Here is a 20,565-nt window from a genome sequence, read left to right on the forward strand (position 1 = left end):
TGATGGGCAGCGCCAAGGTGCCCCCTGGGCTGTGCCTGCCAGGGCGCCCATGCTCTGGGGGCAACCCCCGCCGCCCGACCCCCTGGGAGGCCCCCGATTGCCCCCCCCCCCTTCACTCCAGCGGGGTCATCCCGATAGTTCCCCAAAAGTGGGTACCAACTGTAATCCCCGCTGGAGTGCAATACTCCTGGTGGGGTGGGAGAGGTTAGCAGGCCTGGACAATCCAGTCCTGGGCCTGCTAATTACTTTAAAAACAGATTTAAAATATATTTAAATTACTTACCTGTCTTCCCGCCATTTTCCAGCGCAGATCTGATGGGGCCAAAAATCCGGCACTGGGAGATATGCTCGCAGCAGCAGCACATGCGCAAATCCTGCGCATGCCCAGCTGCAAGATTCTCCCACCCGACTCCGCTAGAAAATTAGCACGGCGGGGTGGGAGAATCGCCCCCATAGTGTCTACCCATACCAGAGAAACATTGCAGACTTTAGGGGCAGCAACATCACCGTGTCCTCTAAGAATCAAATGGCACAGCTACCTGTCTTGGCAATTAAGGGACATTGCCCTTATTTAATGGGACATAATTGGCTCAAACAGATTAAACTGAATTGGTTAGAGATATTAAATCTGCGAGATGGAGGTTTTCAGGAACTGCTATGTAAATATTCCAAGGTCTTCCAAAATGAACTCGGATGTATGAGAGGAGCTAATGTTAAGACCTACCTGAATTCAGAGACAACACCTAATTTATTCAAGGTTCATCCAGTGCCCTGTGCACTTCATCATAAAGTTGAAGTTCAGCTGAAAAGACTGGAAGGTTTCGGAATTGTAAAGCCTGTTCAGTTCTCAGAATGATCAGCAGTCAAAATCCCTATCTCCAAATCGGATCAGACTGTAAGAATTTTTGGGGACTATAAAATGACCGTTAATAAAGGAGCTCAAATAGACAGATAGTCCGTTCCTAAAATTAAACACCTCTACGTAAAAATAGCGAGAGGATTCAAATACACAAAGTTAGACCCCAGTCACGCTTACCAGCAATTATAAATGGACAAAGACTCAGAAATTGGTAACCATTAACTCTCACTAGGATTTATACCAATGTACACGCCTGCCTTTTGGGAGTTTCATCAGCCCGTGTCATTTTCCAATGTACAATGGAAAGTCGATTACAAGGCGTCCTGAATGTAGTGGTTTATCTCGATGGTGGTTTAATTACAGAAGCCACACCTGAAGAACACAGGGCAAATTTGAAGGAAGTTTTGAAATGTTTTAAAGAAGCAGCTGTTAGGCTGAAACAGATGAAATCTGCTTTCCAAGCAGACAAAGTTACCTAGTTAGGTTTTAGGGTAGATGCAAAAGGGTTGCAGTTCTTGAAAGCGAAAGTAAAAGCCATAAAAGCAGCTCTGCGCCAACAAACGTCTCTGAATTAAAGTCATGACTCAGAATGGTGAACTATTATCGTAGGTTTTTACAAAATCTATTAACCACCTTAGCCCCACTTCACCAATAGTTAAAAAACATTAAGGTTGGAGGTGGGGAGAAGACCAGAAAGAGGCATTCACAAAAATCAAGCAGGTTCTGCAGTTGTCGGCATTATTGGTGAATTACGATCCAAACAAGCTCTTGGTGATGACTTGCAATGCATCACAGAATGGAGTGGAAGCTATTTTGTCCCACAGAATGCCTGATGGAGCAGAAAGGCCAATTGTCTTTGCCTCAAGGATGTTGTCAGATGTGGAAAAGACGTATTCCCCGATAGACAAGGAAAGTTGGTGGTCAAATATGCAGTCAAAAAGTTTCATCAGTACATTTATGGTCCGCATTTCACAATTATCTGGATTATTCCCAGTGCCATGGGCTAGCGAGCACAGAAATAGGAGAAAAGTGCAGATGAATGCATGGGTTAGGAGTTGGTGCAGGAGGGAGGATTTTTTATTCCTGGATCACTGGGACCATTCCTGGGGAAGATGGGACCTGTACAAACGGACAGTCTACATCTGAACCAAAGTGAGACTAACATCCTTGCAGGACGTTTTGCTAGTGCTATTGGGAGGAGTTTCAACTAATTTGGCAGGAGGAGGGGACACAGACTGTTAGAATCAGGGCACGGAATCATCCAGCAAAACAAACCAGTCAGAGGGAGTGCAGCTGTATTAAGTTTCAAGAGAGTAAGGTCAGGCTGGATGGTCTCTACTTTAATGCCAGGAGTATTAAAGATAAAAAGGATAAGGATTGACACTTGGAATTGTGATATAGTAACCATCACAGAGATGTAGTTGAGGGAGGGGCAGGATTGGCAGCTCAACATTCTGGGATATAGAATCTTCAGGTGAGACAGGGGAGGGGGTAAAAGAGGAGGACGCATTGCATTATTAGTTAAGGAGTCAGTTACTGCAGTAAAGAGAGATGCCATCTTGGAGGGGACATTGAAGGAAGTTTTGTGGGTAGAATTTAGGAATTAAAAAAGGCAGCCACATTGTTAGGTATTTATCATAGACCCCCAGATAGTCAGCGGGAAATTAGGAGCACATATGTGCACAATTCGCAGAGGTGTGTAAAAATAATAGTAGGGTAATTATATTAGGTAATTTCAACTTTCCCAACATTCACAGAATCACAGAATACTACAGTGCAGAAGAGGATCTTCAGCCCATCCAGTTCTGCACCGATGCATGAAAGGCCCTGACCTGCCCACCTAATCCCACTTGCCAGCACTTGGCCCATAGCCTTGAATGCTATGGCGTGCCAAGTACTCATCCAGGTACTTTTTAAAGGATGTGAGGCATCCGGCCTCCACCAGCCTCCCAGGCAATGCATTCCAGACCATCACCACCGTCTGGGTAAAAATGTTTTTCCTCAAATCCCCCCTAAACCTCCCACCCCTCACTTTTAACTTGTTTCCCTCGTAACTGACCCTTCAACTAAGGGGAACAGCTGCTGCCTATCCACTCTTGTACCTCATAATCTTGAATTTGATTTGATTTATTATTGTCACATGTATTAGTATACAGTGAAAAGTATTGTTTCTTGTGCGTTATACAGACAAAGCGTCAGGATGCTGCCTGGGATAGAACATTTCAGTTCTGAAGAGAGGTTGGGTAGGCTTAAGTTGTTTTCATTGGAGCAGAGAAGACCGAGGGGTGACCTGATCGAGGTGTACAAGATTATGAGGGAGATGGACAGAGTGGATAAGGAGCAGCTGTTCACCTTAGTTGAAGGGGGCAGTCACGAGGGGACATAGGTTCAAGGTGAGGAGCAGGAGGTTTAGGGGAGATGTGAGGAAAAACCTTTTTTCCCAGAGGATAGTGACAGTCTGGAATGCGCTGCCGTGGTGGGTGGTGGAGGCAGGTTGCCTCACATCCTTTAAAAAATACTTCGATGAGTACTTGCAAGCCATAACCTTCAGGGCTATGGGTCAAGTGCTGGTAAATGGGATTAGGTGGGAGTTCAGGTGTTTCTTGTGTGTCAGTGCAGACCCAATGAGCCAAATGGGCTCTTCTGCGCTGTATGATTCTATGATTCTCTGAATAGTTTCAGATCACGAGCCATTGCTGGGCTTATTCAGAGAAGAAAAGCCAGTGCTGCCAATAGCTTCGGCAAGAGTGCAGAGGTGGGCTCTCTTATTAGCTGTGTGAAATTATACTTTTCAGCATCGTCCAGTGACACATATCAAATGCTGATGCACTCAGTAAGTTGCCACGGAAGTAGCATCACCGCCAGTTCAGCAGGAAATAATGCTGGCACTAATATGACAGAGACTTTCCTGTCTCAGCGAAACAAATAAGGATGTGGAGAGAAAGAGACCAGTATTGTCAAAGGTGAAAAAAGTGATTATACAAGGGTGGTGATATGAAAAGTCAGAGCTGCGAAGCCCTAGCAAAATGGAAGATGGAGATAACATGTGAAGATGGGGTGCTGTTGTTGGGGGCTAGGTTTATAATCCTGCCCCAAGGAAGATGAGTCTTGTTGCAAGAACTGCATGACTCTCATCCGGGTCAAAGCTGAATGAAAGCATTAGCCAGAAGTGTGGTGGCCAGGCCTGGAAAAAGAAATAGAAGGAATGGTTTGTGAATGCCTCAGTTGTCAAGCTCAATAGGCTTAGCCACTGCTGGCTAATATGCATCTTTGGGAGTGGCCAGGTAAACCCTGGGCAAGAATACATATTGACTTTGTAGGACTATTTATGGGCCATATGTTTCTAATATCGGTGGATGCACACTCCAAGTGGCTGCATGTGCAATTGATGAAGTCAAAGGTATCATTCATGGTATCCTGGAGGTCTTAGTATCAGATGGCACATCCTATATGGTGAAGGAGTTTCAGAAATTTGTAAAGGCAAATGTAGGGAGGTCAGCACCTTATAACCCAGCCTCAAATAGGTTAGCGGAATGTGCTGTGTAAACTTACAAGGCTTCAATGAAGAAACAATTCAATAGACCTATTACCCTTTCATATTGCCAGCTTTTTGCTGTCTTATAACACAGTACCAAATGTGACCACAGAGGGCACACCAGCCGAGTTGCTAATGGGATGCAATTTAAAGACACATTTGGGTATGATATTCCCTGATTTGGCACGTAGAGTGGCGACTAAGCAAAACTCTCAGAAAGGGAATCACGACTTTAGGAAGAACAACAGTGTTTTCTGAGTTGAGGATTTAGTCCTGGTCAGAAATTTTGCAGCAGGGACGGGATGGATGGTTGCGAAGATAGTGGAAAGAACAGGACCAGTCTCCTATGTCAGAGAGATACAAGGATGTCGCTTCAAGAAACAAGTAGACCACCTGAGAAGGAGAGTAGTGTCTGATACAAGAGATCAACAGGGGACTTCAGCAGAAAATTTAGATCCTCCAGGATTGGTTACAGGAATCCGGGCTATGAACATGGAACTGGAGCAACAGTGGTTTCTGTAACTGAGAATACAGCAGCTTCCGAGGAAAAACCTAACCCTGGCTTGATGAGTTTGCCTTTTGCCTCAATCCAACCTGAGTTTTCATTTCCAGACAAACCTAGTTCAGAATTGAGGTGTTCTACTGGAGTTTAGAAGTTGCCAGATCGATTGAATTTATGGCAAGTTGCCTTGGGGGTTTCCTTGGTATTCTTTTTGAAAATTGTTGCTTATGTTAATATTGTTTTCTTTTTGTTTCCTCCTTAGGTGACTTCAGGAGTTGGGGGCAAGGAGTGTGGTAGCATGGCCCCTTTAATGGGGAGTTCCCTAAGGGCCATGTGTTCGTGCCGGACCCCATGGAGTGTCGAGGTGGGAAGCCAAGCCAATTGAGTGCGAGGAGGCGTGTCCCAGTCAGTTGGAACCAGGAAGGAGCAATGTACAGTCACATAGTTATCGAGTCACCCTCGATTTATTATAGTCTGCCCACTCTTCTATTGGCAGTTCAAGTGACAGGATCTGGAGAGAAAACTAGTCACTGGCACTGGAGAATTCCATGCCAGTATTCTCACTAGAACTGACACTCTGCCAAATTCTTGTGAGATTCCGCCCATACCGTCAGGAAACAGAGGTAATTTTAAATAATCTATATTTGTGGGTACTAGAGATATGGTATAGCTTTTAGTAAGATTAATTTTACTTCTGTGTAAGAAAGGATTAAACTTTAGTTAGTTTCATGTTTAACAAAGGTGCCCGTCAGTCTGTGGGTTTTGCTTTCATTTCAAACTATGCCTGCATTGTAATTAAAGGGTTTACAATATGCAAACAAACAGGGTTTAAAGAAAGACTAGGCTGTTGCTTAGCAACAAGGGGCCACATTGAAATATTTTGATTTGTTCTATCAGTAGCACCAAAGAAAACTCCTAATCAGAAAATCAGAAAAACTAAGGTCTTTGTGTATATGAAATTTCTTAAAAATCTCCATCACACATATATATTCTTATTGATTTCAAACTTCATTTTATTTATGCATTAAACTGTTACCCAGTTCAGTTTGCAAAGAACAAAGAACAAAGAACAGTACAGCACAGGAAACAGGCCCTTCGGCCCTCCAAGCCTGTGCCGCTCCTTGGTCCAACTAGACCAATCGTTTGTATCCCTCCATTCCCAGGCTGCTCATGTAACTATCCAGGTAAGTCTTAAACGATGTCAGCGTGCCTGCCTCCACCACCCTACTTGGCAGCGCATTCCAGGCCCCCACCACCCTCTGTGTAAAAAACGTCCCTCTGATGTCTGAGTTATACTTCGCCCCTCTCAGCTTGAGCCCGTGACCCCTCGTGATCGTCACCTCCGACCTGGGAAAAAGCTTCCCACTGTTCACCCTATCTATACCCTTCATAATCTTGTATACCTCTATTAGATCTCCCCTCATTCTCCGTCTTTCCAAGGAGAACAACGCCAGTCTACCCAATCTCTCCTCATAGCTAAGACCCTCCATACCAGGCAACATCCTGGTAAACCTTCTCTGCACTCTCTCTAATGCCTCCACGTCCTTCTGGTAGTGCGGCGACCAGAACTGGACGCAGTACTCCAAATGTGGCCTAACCAGCGTTCTATACAGCTGCATCATCAGACTCCAGCTTTTATACTCTATACCCCGTCCTATAAAGGCAAGCATACCATATGCCTTCTTCACCACCTTCTCCACCTGTGTTGCCACCTTCAAGGATTTGTGGACTTGCACACCTAGGTCCCTCTGTGTTTCTATACTCCTGATGACTCTGCCATTTATTGTATAACTCCTCCCTACATTATTTCTTCCAAAATGCATCACTTCGCATTTATCCGGATTAAACTCCATCTGCCACCTCTCTGCCCAATTTTCCAGCCTATCTATATCCTGCTGTATTGTCCGACAATGCTCTTCGCTATCCGCAAGTCCAGCCAGGATTAGGTAAAATACTTACCGCTGCTCCAGGATAAGGTATGTGTGCACAGTTTTCCTGCCAGGATTCATTCAGACTGTGGACAAAGTCATTATAATGTGGATGATCCGGGTTCGTGATGGAAAATCCCAATATATTCACATGGCCTTCGTTTAGCCCATCAAAATGGAGAAGGGGAAATTCCTAAAGCCAAAAGAAAGTCAAGAAAAATAGATTTATTTTCTGGCTCCTCCTTTTCATAGAAACATAGGAGCAGGAGTTGGCCATTTGATCTGCTTTGCCATTCAGTGTGATCATGCCTGATCTTCTATCTCAATGCCATCCTCCCATTCTCTCCCTATTCCCCTTGAAGCCTTTAGTGTCTAGAAATCTATTTATTTTTTAAATACATTCAGTGACTTGGCCGCCACAGCTTTATGTGATAGAGAATTGCACAGGTTCACCATCTTCTGAGTACAGAGGTTTCTCCTACTCCATAAGTGGCTTACCCCGTATCCTGAGACTGTGACCCCTTGTGCTGGACCCCCAACCAGGCGAAACATCATTCCTGCATCCACTCTGTCCATCCCTATCAGAACTGTAAATGTTTCATCAGATTTCCTCTCATTCTTCTAAACCCCAATGAATATAGGCCTAGTCAATCTAGGCCTGTTGTGGGCAGCATGGTGATACAGTGGTAAGCACTGCTGGCTCACAGCACCAGGGACCAGGGTTTATTTCTGGCCTCAAGTGACTGTGGGTCCATTTTTACCATTTTGATTCCAAGTGCTGAATCTGGGAGTGTTTCAGATCCGCATTTTAGACCCGTTCTCCGGTACCCCCATACGCACTCTGCCTGAAAAAAAATCAGCAATTCTGAATCGCGCTGCAGAAGCCTGTGGGTGGGGCTTAACGCACCCGAAACACTGCAGCTCCGATCGGCGCCTCCAACTGCACATGCGTAGTAAAAAAGATAGAAAAACGCTCCCCTGCCACATTGCTCCCGGGCTGGATAATGCCTCCCCCTGGCCCCCACAGACATTGCCCCACCCCCACAACATTACTGTCCCCCTTATCCACCCCACCCCATCACTACCCAGACTGATCGCGGCCCCCTGCCCCCCTTCCACCCCACCGATCGCACACAGAGTGGCAGCGGATGCCCCCTGCCCCACTCCGTCGCCAGAGAGCCATCTGACCCACCTCCCTCCCTCCCCTACCACCGATCTGAGTCAGAGAGCCGCTGGAAACTCTGAACTTACCTCCTCAGAAGCTGGTGCGCCCGAAACAGACTTTTGCTGAGCATGTCTGTTTCGCGCCGAATCTGGACGGGTGAACGTGGTGGTAAAGGGGGAAGTGCTGATAAAGTTGGGCGTTCAGTCCATTAAATGCATTTAAATTGCCGTCGTGCCCGTTTCAGGCACAGTCCTGATCGCCGCCATTTTTAGCCATTGGTAAAGGGGGAACGGCTGCGGAGGCAGTCGCGGATCACGCTACTCGCCTCACGTCTGACTTTACCAAGTCTGGAATTCAACTTGATGGTAAAATCAGGTCTTATGTGTGTGGAGTTTGCATTTTCTCCCTGTGTCTGTGTGGGCTTTCTCCGGGTGCTCTGGTTTCCTCCCACAATCCAAAGATGTGCGGGTTAGGTTGATTGACCATGCTCAATTGCCCCTTAGTGTCAGGGGGATTAGCAGGGTAAATACGTAGGGTTACAGGAATAGAGCCTGGGTGGGATTGTTGTTGGTTCAGACTCGATGGGCTGAATGGCCTCCTTCTGCACTGCAGTGATTTAAGGAAAAAAAGCCCTCCTCATATGACAATCCCGCCATCCCTGGAATCAGTCTGGTGGACATTTGCTGCACTCCCTTTACAGCAAGTATATTTTTTCATTCGGTTAAGAAGACCAAAACTGCATACAATGCTCCAGATGTGGTCTCACCAAGACCTTGCACAGCTACAGTAAGGCATCCTTGCACTTGTGCTCAAATCCTCTTGTAATGAAGGCCAATGTACCATTTGCCTTCCTAAACTCTTGTTCTGCCGACATGCTTGTTGTACAAGTCCACTTTGTACATTTCCTAATCTATCACCATTTAAATAATACTCTTCCATTCTGTTTTCGATCAAATTGAAGAACTTCATATTTATCCACATTGTACTGTGTAATTGCCCACTCACGCAACTTGTCTAATTCCCATGAAGCCTCTTTAATTCCTCCTCACCGCTCATAATTCCACCTATTCTGTGTCATCACTAACATTTGAAATATAACATTTGATTTCCTCAGCCAAATCATTGGTATATATTGTGACTAGCTGGGGCTCAAATCTGATTATAGACTAATTATACCACAGAATGAGATCCATTATCTGTCCAGTCCACATATGATTCTACCATATGCATTCCCCTTCAGGAAAATTATTTATTCCATGAGTAGGCTATGAAAATTTGCAGTTTTCTAATATCTGATTATTATCTTTGTGATTGGGAAAATGTAATGTCCTAACTTTGTTAGGATTTGTGGGTTTTAACAAAAAAAGAAAAAGTAAAACTTTGGTTTGCATACATAGATTAAACAAATACACAAGAGGTTTTATTGAAAAGCTGCTCTCTGCTCTGCACCAAGCACCAAACGGACAGTAAAACAGCAGCCTGAACACACACCCTAATGGACATCACCATCAAATCATGTGATCAGCTCTGAGAGCAACCTAACAACTCTTTTAAATATCTAACAGGAAATAATATAAAGGAAAGTTTCCTTTTACTGGGGATCTTAGTGGTGTAATGTTGAGTTCTTGACAGAGTTAACACATCTATGCTTCCTTACTTAAGGTGAACACCACGGTGTTGTTCATTTGCTGAAGGTCACTATTTGTAATTAAGAAAACTTCATTGAAGCATATCTTGGATTTTAACAAAAGCCCAAATCTATCCATTCATCATTTAACAGCAATCTATGATGATGATGATAATGTCTTCAGATCTATTCTGGAAGTTGATGTTTCTGGCCCTCCTCACCTTGCACCACACCTTCCTCCCTTTTCCTTCTCATGCCTTCCTCTCACTTCCCCTCTCCCTCCACCAGCATCCTCTTCCTCGACTCGGCCAAAATTCTTCAACCACTCATCCACTTCCTCACCTCCTTCCCTACCCCCTCCTACCTCCCCCTCCCTTTGCCCTGCTTCCTTCCCTCCCTCCCTCTTTCCTTCCTTTTCCTTTTTTACCTTCACTCTTCCTCCTTCACTTCTTCCCCTTCTCCTCCTCCTCTTCTCTACTTTCTCCCTCCTTCCCTTCGTCCTCCTCCCTCCTTAATTCCCTCATCCCGTACCCTCCATTCCATCCTTCCCTTTACCAGGTAAATAATATTTACCATCGGTTTCTTGAAATACTTTACCAGAGATGTGAAGATGTAGTTATAGTAGGCAGATGTCATTCCTAACTCCATAGCCTGGAAAGCAAGTTATAAACATTTATCACTTTTTTTTATTTAAAAAAATTGTAAGCTCTTTTAAACATTAAAATTGGGACATAGAGTAACTCACCTCCTGACTCCCCAAAGCCTACTTACCATCAATAAAGCACAAATCAGGATTGTGACAGAGTAATGGAATACTCTCCTGCCTGGATGAATGCAGCTCCAACATAATTGAAGAAGCTTGACACCATCCAGGACAAAGCAGCCTGTTTGATTGGCAACCCATTCACCACCTTAAACATCTACTCCCTCCATTACCAATGAACAATGGCAGCCGTGTGTACCATCTACAGGATTCATTGCAGGAACTCACCAAAGCTCCTTAGTCAACACTTCCCAAACCCATGATTACTACCATCTAGAAGGACAAGAGTAGCAGACACACGGGAACACCACCACCTGGAGCTTCCCCTTCAAGTCACTCACCATTGTGACTTGGAAATATATCGCGATTCCTTCACTGTCACTGGGTCAAAATCCTGGAACTCCCTCCCTAACAGCACTGTGGGTGTACCTACGCTGCATGGACTGCAGCGATTCAAGAAGGCAGCTCACCGCCACCTTCTGAAGGGCAATTCGAAATGGGCTATAAATGCCAGTTTAGTCAGCGACGCCCACATCCCATGAACAATTAAAAACCATCGGCAAAATCTGACCATAAAATGACTGGTGATCATCCCAGAATTTGGCAAAGTGTCAGTTCCAGCGATAAAAATGGAGTGTATCCCCACAACGGCTCCAACGTAATTTCTGACCCAATCTTGAGCCTCATTGACAAAAATCACAGAACACGCGCGGCCTCCTCTAATTTGCCCGCTACTTCTGAACATAATCATGCCAATCAGTGGGGAGCTGCATATAAACAGCTCCCCAGCACTTGTTCCACACCTACTGCAAGGGATGACAGCCAGGAAGCCCGCAGAGTGTTTCTCAGAGAGAACCTTGACCAGACTTCTTAGAATCATAGAATCATACAGTGCAGAAAAGGCCCTTCGGCCCATCAGGTCTGCACCGACACGTGAGAAACATCTGAACTCCCACCTAATCTCATCTACCAGCACTTGGCCCATAGCGTTGAATGTAATGATGTGCTAAGTGCTCATCTAGGCACTTTTTAAAGGATGTGAGGCAACCCGCCTCTACCACCCTCTTAGGCAGCGCATTCCAGACCGTCAGCACCTCTGAGTAAAAAAGTTTATCCTCACATCCCCCCAAACCTCCTGCCCCTCACTTTGAACCTATGTCCCCTCGTGACTAACCCTTCAACCACAAGGAACAGCTGCTCCCTATCCACTCTGTTCATGTCCCTCATAATCTAGTACACCTCGATCAGGTCATCCCTCAGTCTTCTCTGCTCCAACCTCTCTTCATAACCTAAATGCTCCATCCCAGGCAGCATCCTAGTGAATCTCCTCTGCACCCTCTCCAGTGCAAGCACATATAATGTGCTTCCTATAATGTGGCGACTAGAACTGCACACAGTACTCCAGCTGTGGCCTCACCAAAGTGCTATACAACTCTCACATGTCTTCCCTGCTTTTGTAATCTATGCCTCGATTGATAAAGGCAAGTGTCCCATATGCCTTTTTCACCACCCTATTAACATGCCCTTCCGCTTTCAGAGATCTGTGGACAAATATGCCAGGGTCCTTTTGTTCCAAAGAACATCCTAGTGCCATGCTGTTCATTGAATACTTCCTTGTCAAATTACTCCTTCCAAAGTGCATCACATCACACTTTTCAGGGTTAAATTCCATCTGCCACTTACCTGTCCATTTGACCATTTCGTGGGATTATGACTGAACGCCTCTAAGTCAGAATCCTGCCTAAAAGTTATTTGTGTAGCCCAAGACACTCGGCCTCATTGTTAACCACCCAGCCAATCTTTGTGTTATCAGCAAACTTACTAATTCTAACCCCCCCACATTGTCATCTTGATAGAGTGGAGCAGAAAAGGGGTGCATATACCCGCCTCTCGAGGAGAAGGCCTCCCACCAAGGTTTCTACCCCCACCTGGGATGCAGTGAAATGGGGCAGCAGACAAACATGGGAATCCTCAAGACATGCTGTCATTCCTCAAGTCTCAAGTGACTAATCAATGTTCCCTCCTTTATCCCCTGCAATGCACTAATGCCATCTCCCTTCTCTTGCAGGCAAAGCAGCCGAGCAGTCAGGACCATCCTCGCACGCCCTGGACCCACTGAACTCGAATAGTTCCAAGGGAGACTTCAGGGGCCCCATCATTGAAGAGGCATTACAGCTGTCCCGCACCCAGCACAAGCGCAGATACTCACACCTCGGTGAGATCACTAAGTAGACAGGCTTCTGGTCACTCACTGGTGAGCACTTCATAGCTGAAGATCCGCAGCAGGTGGAGGCAGGGATGTCCCAGGGAACCGGCACTCAGAGGGATGCCAGAGGCCCCTGCCCAATGATATTCCATTGGGTCCGGTCATCCCATAGCTGCTGGAGTAAGCGCGCAGGTACAGCAGGCAATAAAGAAGGCAAATGGTATGTTGGCCTTCATAGTGAGAGGGTTTGAGTATAGGGATAGGGATGTTTTGCTGCAATTGTATAGGGTATTGGGGAGGCCACATCTTGAATATTGTGTGCAGTTTTGGTGTCCTTATCTGAGGAAGGATGTCCTTGCCATAGAGGCAGTACAGCGAAGGTTTCCCAGGCTGTTTTCTGGGATGGCAAATCTGTTATATGAGGAGAGACTAAGTCAATTAGGATTATATTCATTGGAGTTTAGAAGAGTGAGAGGGGATCTCATAGAAACTTATAAAATTCTAACAGGGTTAGACAGGATAGATTCAAAAAGAATGTTCCTGATGGTGGGGGAGTCCAGAACTAGGGGTCAACCTTTTAGAACTGAGGTGAGGAGAAATTTCTTCATCCAGAGAGTGGTGAATGTATGGAATTCACTACCACAGAAAGTAGTTGAGGCCAAAATGTTGTGTGATTTCAAGAAGAAATTAGATATAGCTCTTGGGGCTAAAGGGATCAAGGGATATGGGAGAAAGGGGGGATCAGGATATTGAATTTGATGATTAGCCATGATCAAAACGAATGGCAGAGCAGGCTCAAATGGCCGACTCCTGCTTCTAGTTTCTATATACTGCTTTGGATACTGCGAGAGGGGATGTCCTCTCAGGGGAAAGCAGCAGCAGTGGTTCACGGCACCATGGGTGGCTCTGCTGCTCAGAAGGGCCAGAAAAAAACAAGTGGCAGGGCTACTGTGATAGGGGAATCAATAGTTAGGGGCATAGACATAGAACATTACAACGCAGTACAGGCCCTTCAGCCCTCGATGTTGCACCGACCAGTGAAACCAATCGAAAGCCCCTCTAATCTACACTATTCCAATATCATCCATATGTTTATCCAATAACCATTTGAATGCTCTTAATGTTGACGAGTCCACTACTGCTGTAGGCAGGGCATTCCACGCCCTTACTACTCTCTGAGTAAAGAACCTACCTCTAACATCTGTCCTATATATATATAGGGCTAACGGGAGGACTTTGAATAGTGTGGAGGAGCAGAGGGATCTAGGTGTATGTGTGCATAGATCCCTGAAAGTTGGGAATCAAGTAGATAAGGTTGTTAAGAAGGCATATGGTGTCTTGGCGTTTATTGGTAGGGGGATTGAATTTAGGAGTCGTAGCGTTATGTTGCAACTGTACACAACTCTGGTGCGGCCGCACTTGGAGTACTGTGTGCAGTTCTGGTCCCCACATTACAGGAAGGATGTGGAGGCTTTGGAGAGGGTGCAGAGGAGGTTTACCAGGATGTTGCCTGGTATGGAGGGGAGATCCTATGAGGAGAGGCTGAGGGATTTGGGATTGTTTTCGCTGGAAAGGCGGCGGCTAAGAGGGGATCTTATTGAAACATATAAGATGATTAGAGGTTTAGATAGGGTGGATAGTGATAGCCTTTTTCCTCTGATGGAGAAATCCAGCACGAGGGGGCATGGCTTTAAATTGAGGGGGGGTAGTTATAGAACCGATGTCAGGGGTAGGTTCTTTACCCAGAGGGTGGTGAGGGATTGGAATGCCCTGCCAGCATCAGTAGTAAATGCGCCTAGTTTGGGGGCGTTTAAGAGATCCGTAGATAGGTTCATGGATGAAAAGAAATTGGTTTAGGTTGGAGGGTCACAGTTTGTTTTTTTTAACTGGTCGGTGCAACATCGTGGGCCGAAGGGCCTGTTCTGCGCTGTAATGTTCTATGTTCTATGTTCTATGTTCTATATCTCTCACCCCTCAATTTAAAGCTATGTCCCCTCGTGTTAGCCACCACCATCTGAGGAAAAAGGCTCTCACTATCCACCCTATCTAATCCTCTGGTCATCTTGTATGCCTCTACTAAGTCACCTCTTAACCTTCTTCTCTCTAACGAAATCAACCTCAAGTCCCTCAGCCTTTCCTCATACGATTTTCCCACCATGCCAGGCAACATCCTGGTAAATCTCCTCTGCACCCTTTCCAACACTTCCACATCTTTCCTATAATACGGCGACCAGAACTGTACGCAATACTCCAAGTGCGGCCACACCAGAGTTTTGTACAGTTGCAGCATGACCTCCTGGCTCCAAAGCTCAATTCCTCTACCAATAAAAGCTAACACACCGTATGCCTTCTTAACAACCCTATCAACCTGGGTGCCAACTTTCAGGGATCTATGCACATGGACACCCAGATACCTCTGTTCATCCACACTACCAAGTATCTTACCATTAGCCCAGTACTCTGTATTCCTGTTACTCCTTCCAAAGTGAATCACCTCACACTTTTCCGCATTGAACTCCATTTGCCACCTCTCAGCCCAGCTCTGCAGCTTATTTATGTCCCTCTGTAACCTGCCACTTCCCTCCGCACTGTCTACAACTCCACCGACTTTAGTGTCATCCGCAAATTTACTAATCCATCCTTCCACGCCCACATCCAGGTCATTAATAAAAATGACAAACAGGAGTGGCCCCAAAACAGATCCTTGCGGTACACCACTAGTAACTGAACTCCAGGATGAATATTTCCCATCAACCACCACCCTCTGTTTTCTTACAGCTAGCCAATTCCTGATCCAAACCATTAAATCACCCTCAATCCCATGTGTCCGTATTTTCTGCAAAAGCTTACCATGGGGAACCTTATCAAATGCTTTGCTGAAATCCATATACACCACATCAACCGCTTTACCCTCATCCACCTCTTTGGTCACCTTCTCAAAGAACTCAATAAGGTTTGTGAGGCCTACCCTTCACAAAACCGTGCTGACTATCCCTAATCAAATTATTCCTTTCTAGGTGATTATAAATCCTATCTCTTATAATCCTTTCCAAAACATTGCCCACAACAGAAGTAAGGCCACCGGTCTATAATTACCAGGGTTGTCCCTACTCCCCTTCTTGAACAAGGGGACAACATTTACTTTCCTCCAGTCTTCTGGCGCTGTTCCTGTAGGCAATGACGACACAAAGATCAAAGCCAAAGGCTCTGCAATCTCCTCTCTAGCCTCCCAGAGAATCCTAGGATAAATCCCATCCGGCCCAGGGGACTTATCTATTTTTACCCTTTCCAGAATTGCTAACACCTCCTCCTTATGAACCTCAATCCCGTCCAGTCCAACAGCCTGCATCTCAGTACTCCCCTCGACAACACTGTCCCTCTCCTGTGTGAATACCGACGAAAAATATTCATTTAGTGCCTCTCCTATCTCTTCAGACTCCACGCACAACTTCCCACTACTGTCCTTGACTGGCCCTAATCTTACCCTAGTCATTCTTTTACTCCTGGCATACCTATAGAAAGCTTGAGGGTTTTCCTTGATCCTACCTGCCAAAGACTTCTCATGTCTCCTCCTGGCTCTTCTTAACTCTTTCTTTAGGTCCTTTCTGGCTAACTTGTAACTCTCAAGCGCCCTAATTGAGCCTTCACGTCTCATCTTAACATAAGTCTCCTTCTTCCTCTTCACAAGAGATTCAACCTCCTTAGTAAACCACGGTTCCCTCACACGTCTGCTTCCTCCCTGCCTGACAGGTACATATTTATCAAGGACGCGTAGTAGCTGTTCCTTGAAATAGCTCCACATTATAATTGTGCCCATCCCCTGCAGTTTCCTTCCCCAACCTATGCCACCTAAATCTTGCCTAGTCGCATCATAATTTCCTTTCCCCCAGCTATAACCTCTCCCTTTCCATTGCTAAGGTAAACGTAATCGAATTGTGGTCACTGTCACCAAAGTGCTCACCCACCTCCAAATCTAACAGCTGGCCTGGACAGACGTTTCTGTAGCTGCAAATGTGAATGAAGGATGAAATCATAGAAATCATAGAAACCCGACAGTGCAGAAGGAGGCCATTCGGCCCATTGAGTCTGCACCGACCACAATCCCACCCAGGCCCTACCCCCACATATTTACCCGCTAATCCCTCTAACTACGCATCTCAGGGACAATTTTTAACCTGGCCAATCAACCTAACCCGCACATCTTTGGACTGGTATCATCTTTGGATGGTATGTTGTCTCCCTGGTGCCAGGGTCCAGGACGTCACAGAGTGGCTGCAGGGTATTCTGTGCAGGAAGGTGAACAGCCAATGATTGTGGTACACATTGGTACCAATGACATTGGTAAACTAAGGGATGAGGACCTGCAAACTGAGTACAGGAAGTTAGCAGATAAATTAAAATCCAGGACTCCAAACATAGTAATCTCAGGCTTACTCCCAGTTCCACATACTCACAAGAGCAGGAATAAGAGAGAACAAATGAACACGTGGCTGAAGAGATGGTGTAACCGGAAGAGATTCAGATTCCTGAGGCACTGCGACCAGAACTGGGGAAGGTGGGACCGGTACAAACCAGACGGGCTGTATCCTGGCACAGCTGGGACCAATGTCCTTGTGGGGGCTTTTGCTAGTTCTTTTGGGGAGTATTTAAACTAGTGTGGCGAGATGATGGGATCCCAGGAGCAGGATCAGATAGGTCAGATTCAGATCGGGAAAATGGAGGTAGAACATCAGCGAATGATGTTGAAGATTTAGTGAGATACTTGGAATTACAGGAAAAACAAAGTTTGAGAAGTGTCCAGCAAGGGAAATTGACAGGGTTAAACTGTTTATACTTCAATGCAAGAAAGATGCAGAGGTAGATGAGAGTTAAGGACACAGGTAAACACATGGCAGCATGATGTCATTGCTATAATGGAAACCTGACTAAAGGAGGGGCAAAATTGGCAGCTCAGTATTCCTAGTTATAGAGTCTTCAGACACAATACAGTGGGAGATAAAAAAGTAGGGAGAGTAACACTAATGGTTAAAGAATCAATTCTGGTTGTGAGAAGGGATGATGTACTAAACAGGTCAACAAACGAGGCTTTATAGGTTGAATTTAGAAATTAAAAGGGGCAGTTACATGATTGGGAGTATACTACACACCCCCAAATAGCGAAAGGGAGATAGAAGAACAAATATGTCGGCAAATTTCTGCCTGTAAGAACAAGAGGGCAGTAATAGTTGGAGACTTTAACTATCCCAATATCAACTGGGATTCAGATATTATAAGGGGCGCTGAGGGAAAAGAATCCATGCAGTGTGTCCAGGAATTTTTTTCAACCAATTAGTGACAAACCCAATGAGAGAAGATGCAATTCCAGACCTAGTCTTGGGGAATGAAGAAGGACAAGTGGGTGAAGTGATAGTTGGCGACCTTAACGGGGATGGTGATCACAATTCGGTTAGATTTAGCAGTACTGTGGGAAAGGACAGCGATAAAGCAGGAATAAAAGTTTTGAACTGGGGACAGGCAATTTTTGCAGGAACAAGAAAGGGATTTGCCTGAGGTGGACTAGACAGCACTGCTCATGGATAAATCAGTGGAAAACCCGAGGGAAGCACTAAAAAGTAAGATCCTGAATGTATAAAGTAGACATGACTCCTCCAAAAAATAAGAGTGGTACTCCCAAATTTAGACTCCCCCTCATTGTCTAGAGGAATACAGGGGAAGATCAAACAGAAAAAGAAAGTGTAGAACAGGCACAAAGAACTAAGCACTGCAGATAGCCTAGGCAAATATAGGAAGTGCAAGGATGAAGTAAAAAAGGAAATAAGGAAATCAAAGCGAGGGCATGAAAAAAGATTAGCAAGAAAAGTTAGAGAAAACCCAAAGGGGAGAATGGAGGGACAACAACAGGGACATCTTAAGACCATAAAACATAGGAGCAGAATTAGGCCACTCGGCCCATCGAGTCTGCTCCGCCATTCAATCATGTTGCTTTGGAGAAAGGGAGAGGTGTGACTGGTGACAGGATTTTTGGGGTAAGATTGAATTTAAAGTACTTTTTCGCGGGTGTTAGTTATTTATTTAATTATTTTTAAATTTTGGCGCGAAACCGGCAGTGGCCGTGGGGGTTTACTAGGAAGGGTCAAAAGTTATATAAAAGTCAGTTAGTTGGGGGGATAGTCCTCTTTGTTGCTTTGGAGAAAGGCAGAGGTGTGACTGGTGACAGGATTTTTGGGGTAAGATTGAACTTAAAGTACTTTTTTGCAGGTGTTAGTTATTTATTTAATTATTTTAAAATTTTGGCGCGAAACCGGCAGTGGCCGCGGGGTTTACTGGGAAGGGTCTTTTGAGTTTTTTTTAGTGCACGGGAGGTTTAAAAAGCAGGCCCCACTATCTAACGGGCAGCGTTGGGAGCGGGCAGCGGAGTGAGAGGGAGCTGAGTGAGAACTGAGGGGCTTTGGCTCATCGGGCTTAGGCAGAAAGGGCGAGCAGGGGTGAGTTTCTTCTTTTTTTAAATTTATTTATAATTTACTTTTCTCTGTGTACCTCGGAAGAAAGGGTGAAATATGAGTGTAAAGCCAGTGTGGTGCTCGCAGTGCAGTATGTGGGAGGTCCTGGAGGCACCTGGCCTCCCGGACATCCACATCTGTGAGGGGTGTGTCGAGCTGCGGTTCCTGAGGGCCCGTGTTAGGGAGCTGGAACTGCAACTTGACGATCTTAGGCAGGTGAGGGAGAATGAGGAGGTGATAGACAAGAGCTATCATCAGGTGGTCACGCCAGGGCCTCGGGAGGAGGCCAAGTGGGTGACAGCCAGGAAGGGTAAAACACGGGTGATTGAGAGCACCCCGGTGGAAGTGCCCCTACATAACAAGTACTCCTGTCTGAGTACTGTTGGGGGGGACAGCCCATCTGGGGGAAGCAGCAGTGGCCGTGTCTCCGGGGTGGAGTCCGGCCCTGTAACTCAGAGGGCTAAGGAAAGGAGGAGGAAGGCGGTATTAATCGGGGACTCGACAGTTAGGGGGGCGGACAGGCGATTTTGCGGAGGCAGGCGGGAGTCTCGCATGGTGGTCTGCCTCCCTGGGGCTGGGATCCAGGATGTCGCTGGGCGAGTCCCAGAAATCCTGAGGTGGGAGGGAGAGGAGCCGGAGGTAGCGGTACATATTGGTACCGCTGATGTGGGTAAGAAGGGGGAAGGGAACATGAAAAAAGAGTATAGGGAATTAGGGAGACAGCTGAGAAGGAGGAAAGCAAAGGTAGTAATCTCAGGATTGCTGCCTGTGCCACGGGAAGGTGAGGAAAGGAATGGAGTGAGGTGGAGGATGAATGTGTGGCTGAGGGAATGGTGCAGGGGGCAGGGATTCAGGTTCCTGGACCATTGGGACCTCTTTAGGGGCAGGTGTGACCTGTATACTAAAAACGGGTGGCACTTGAATCCCAGGGGGACCACTATCCTGGCAGGAAGGTTGGCTAAGGCTACTGGGGAGAGTTTAAACTAGATAAGTTGGGGGGAGGGGATCAAAGCGACATGACTGAGAGTGAGGAAGGTAGCTCGCAAACAGAGAAGGGTTATAGGCAGTGCAAGAGGGCAGGTGGACTGGGAACAGAGAAGGGGAGAGGTCAGACCATAGGATTGAGAGTGTCTACTCTAATGCCAGGAGTATAGTGAATAAACAACTAGCTAAAGGAGGAGAGGGCTTGGGAGATGTTAGTAGCGCTTCAACAAACCGGGTCCAGATAAGGGCTGGCATAAAGACACTTTGCCTGAATGCACGAAGCATTCGAAACAAAGTAAATGAGTTGATGGCACAAATCCATACAAATGAATATGATCTAGTGTCCATCACAGAAACGTGGTTGCAGGGTGACCGGGACTGGGAACTGAATATACAGGGTTATCAGGCATTTAGGAAGGATAGACAGGTAGAAAAAGGAGGTGGGGTAGCTTTGTTAATAAAGGATAATATCAGGACGGTAGTGAGAGACGACATA

The 20,565-nt window shown here is 45.9% G+C and overlaps 1 protein-coding gene across 1 annotated transcript in view; it reads right to left on the reverse strand.

Moving 5' to 3' along the window:
* The window catches only part of LOC144480013 (glutamate receptor ionotropic, kainate 4-like), a 289,723-nt gene that overhangs the window by 180,665 nt on the left and 88,493 nt on the right, over nt 1-20,565 (reverse strand). Inside the window, exons 6-7 of the mRNA XM_078199163.1 lie at nt 10,214-10,267; nt 6,856-7,017 (exon numbers count right to left, since the gene is read on the reverse strand). Of these exons, the coding sequence (XP_078055289.1) occupies nt 6,856-7,017; nt 10,214-10,267 (216 nt within the window). The remainder of the gene's footprint in view (nt 1-6,855; nt 7,018-10,213; nt 10,268-20,565) is intronic.

This window comes from Mustelus asterias, chromosome 27, assembly GCF_964213995.1.
Source record: "Mustelus asterias chromosome 27, sMusAst1.hap1.1, whole genome shotgun sequence".
NCBI lineage: Eukaryota > Metazoa > Chordata > Chondrichthyes > Carcharhiniformes > Triakidae > Mustelus > Mustelus asterias.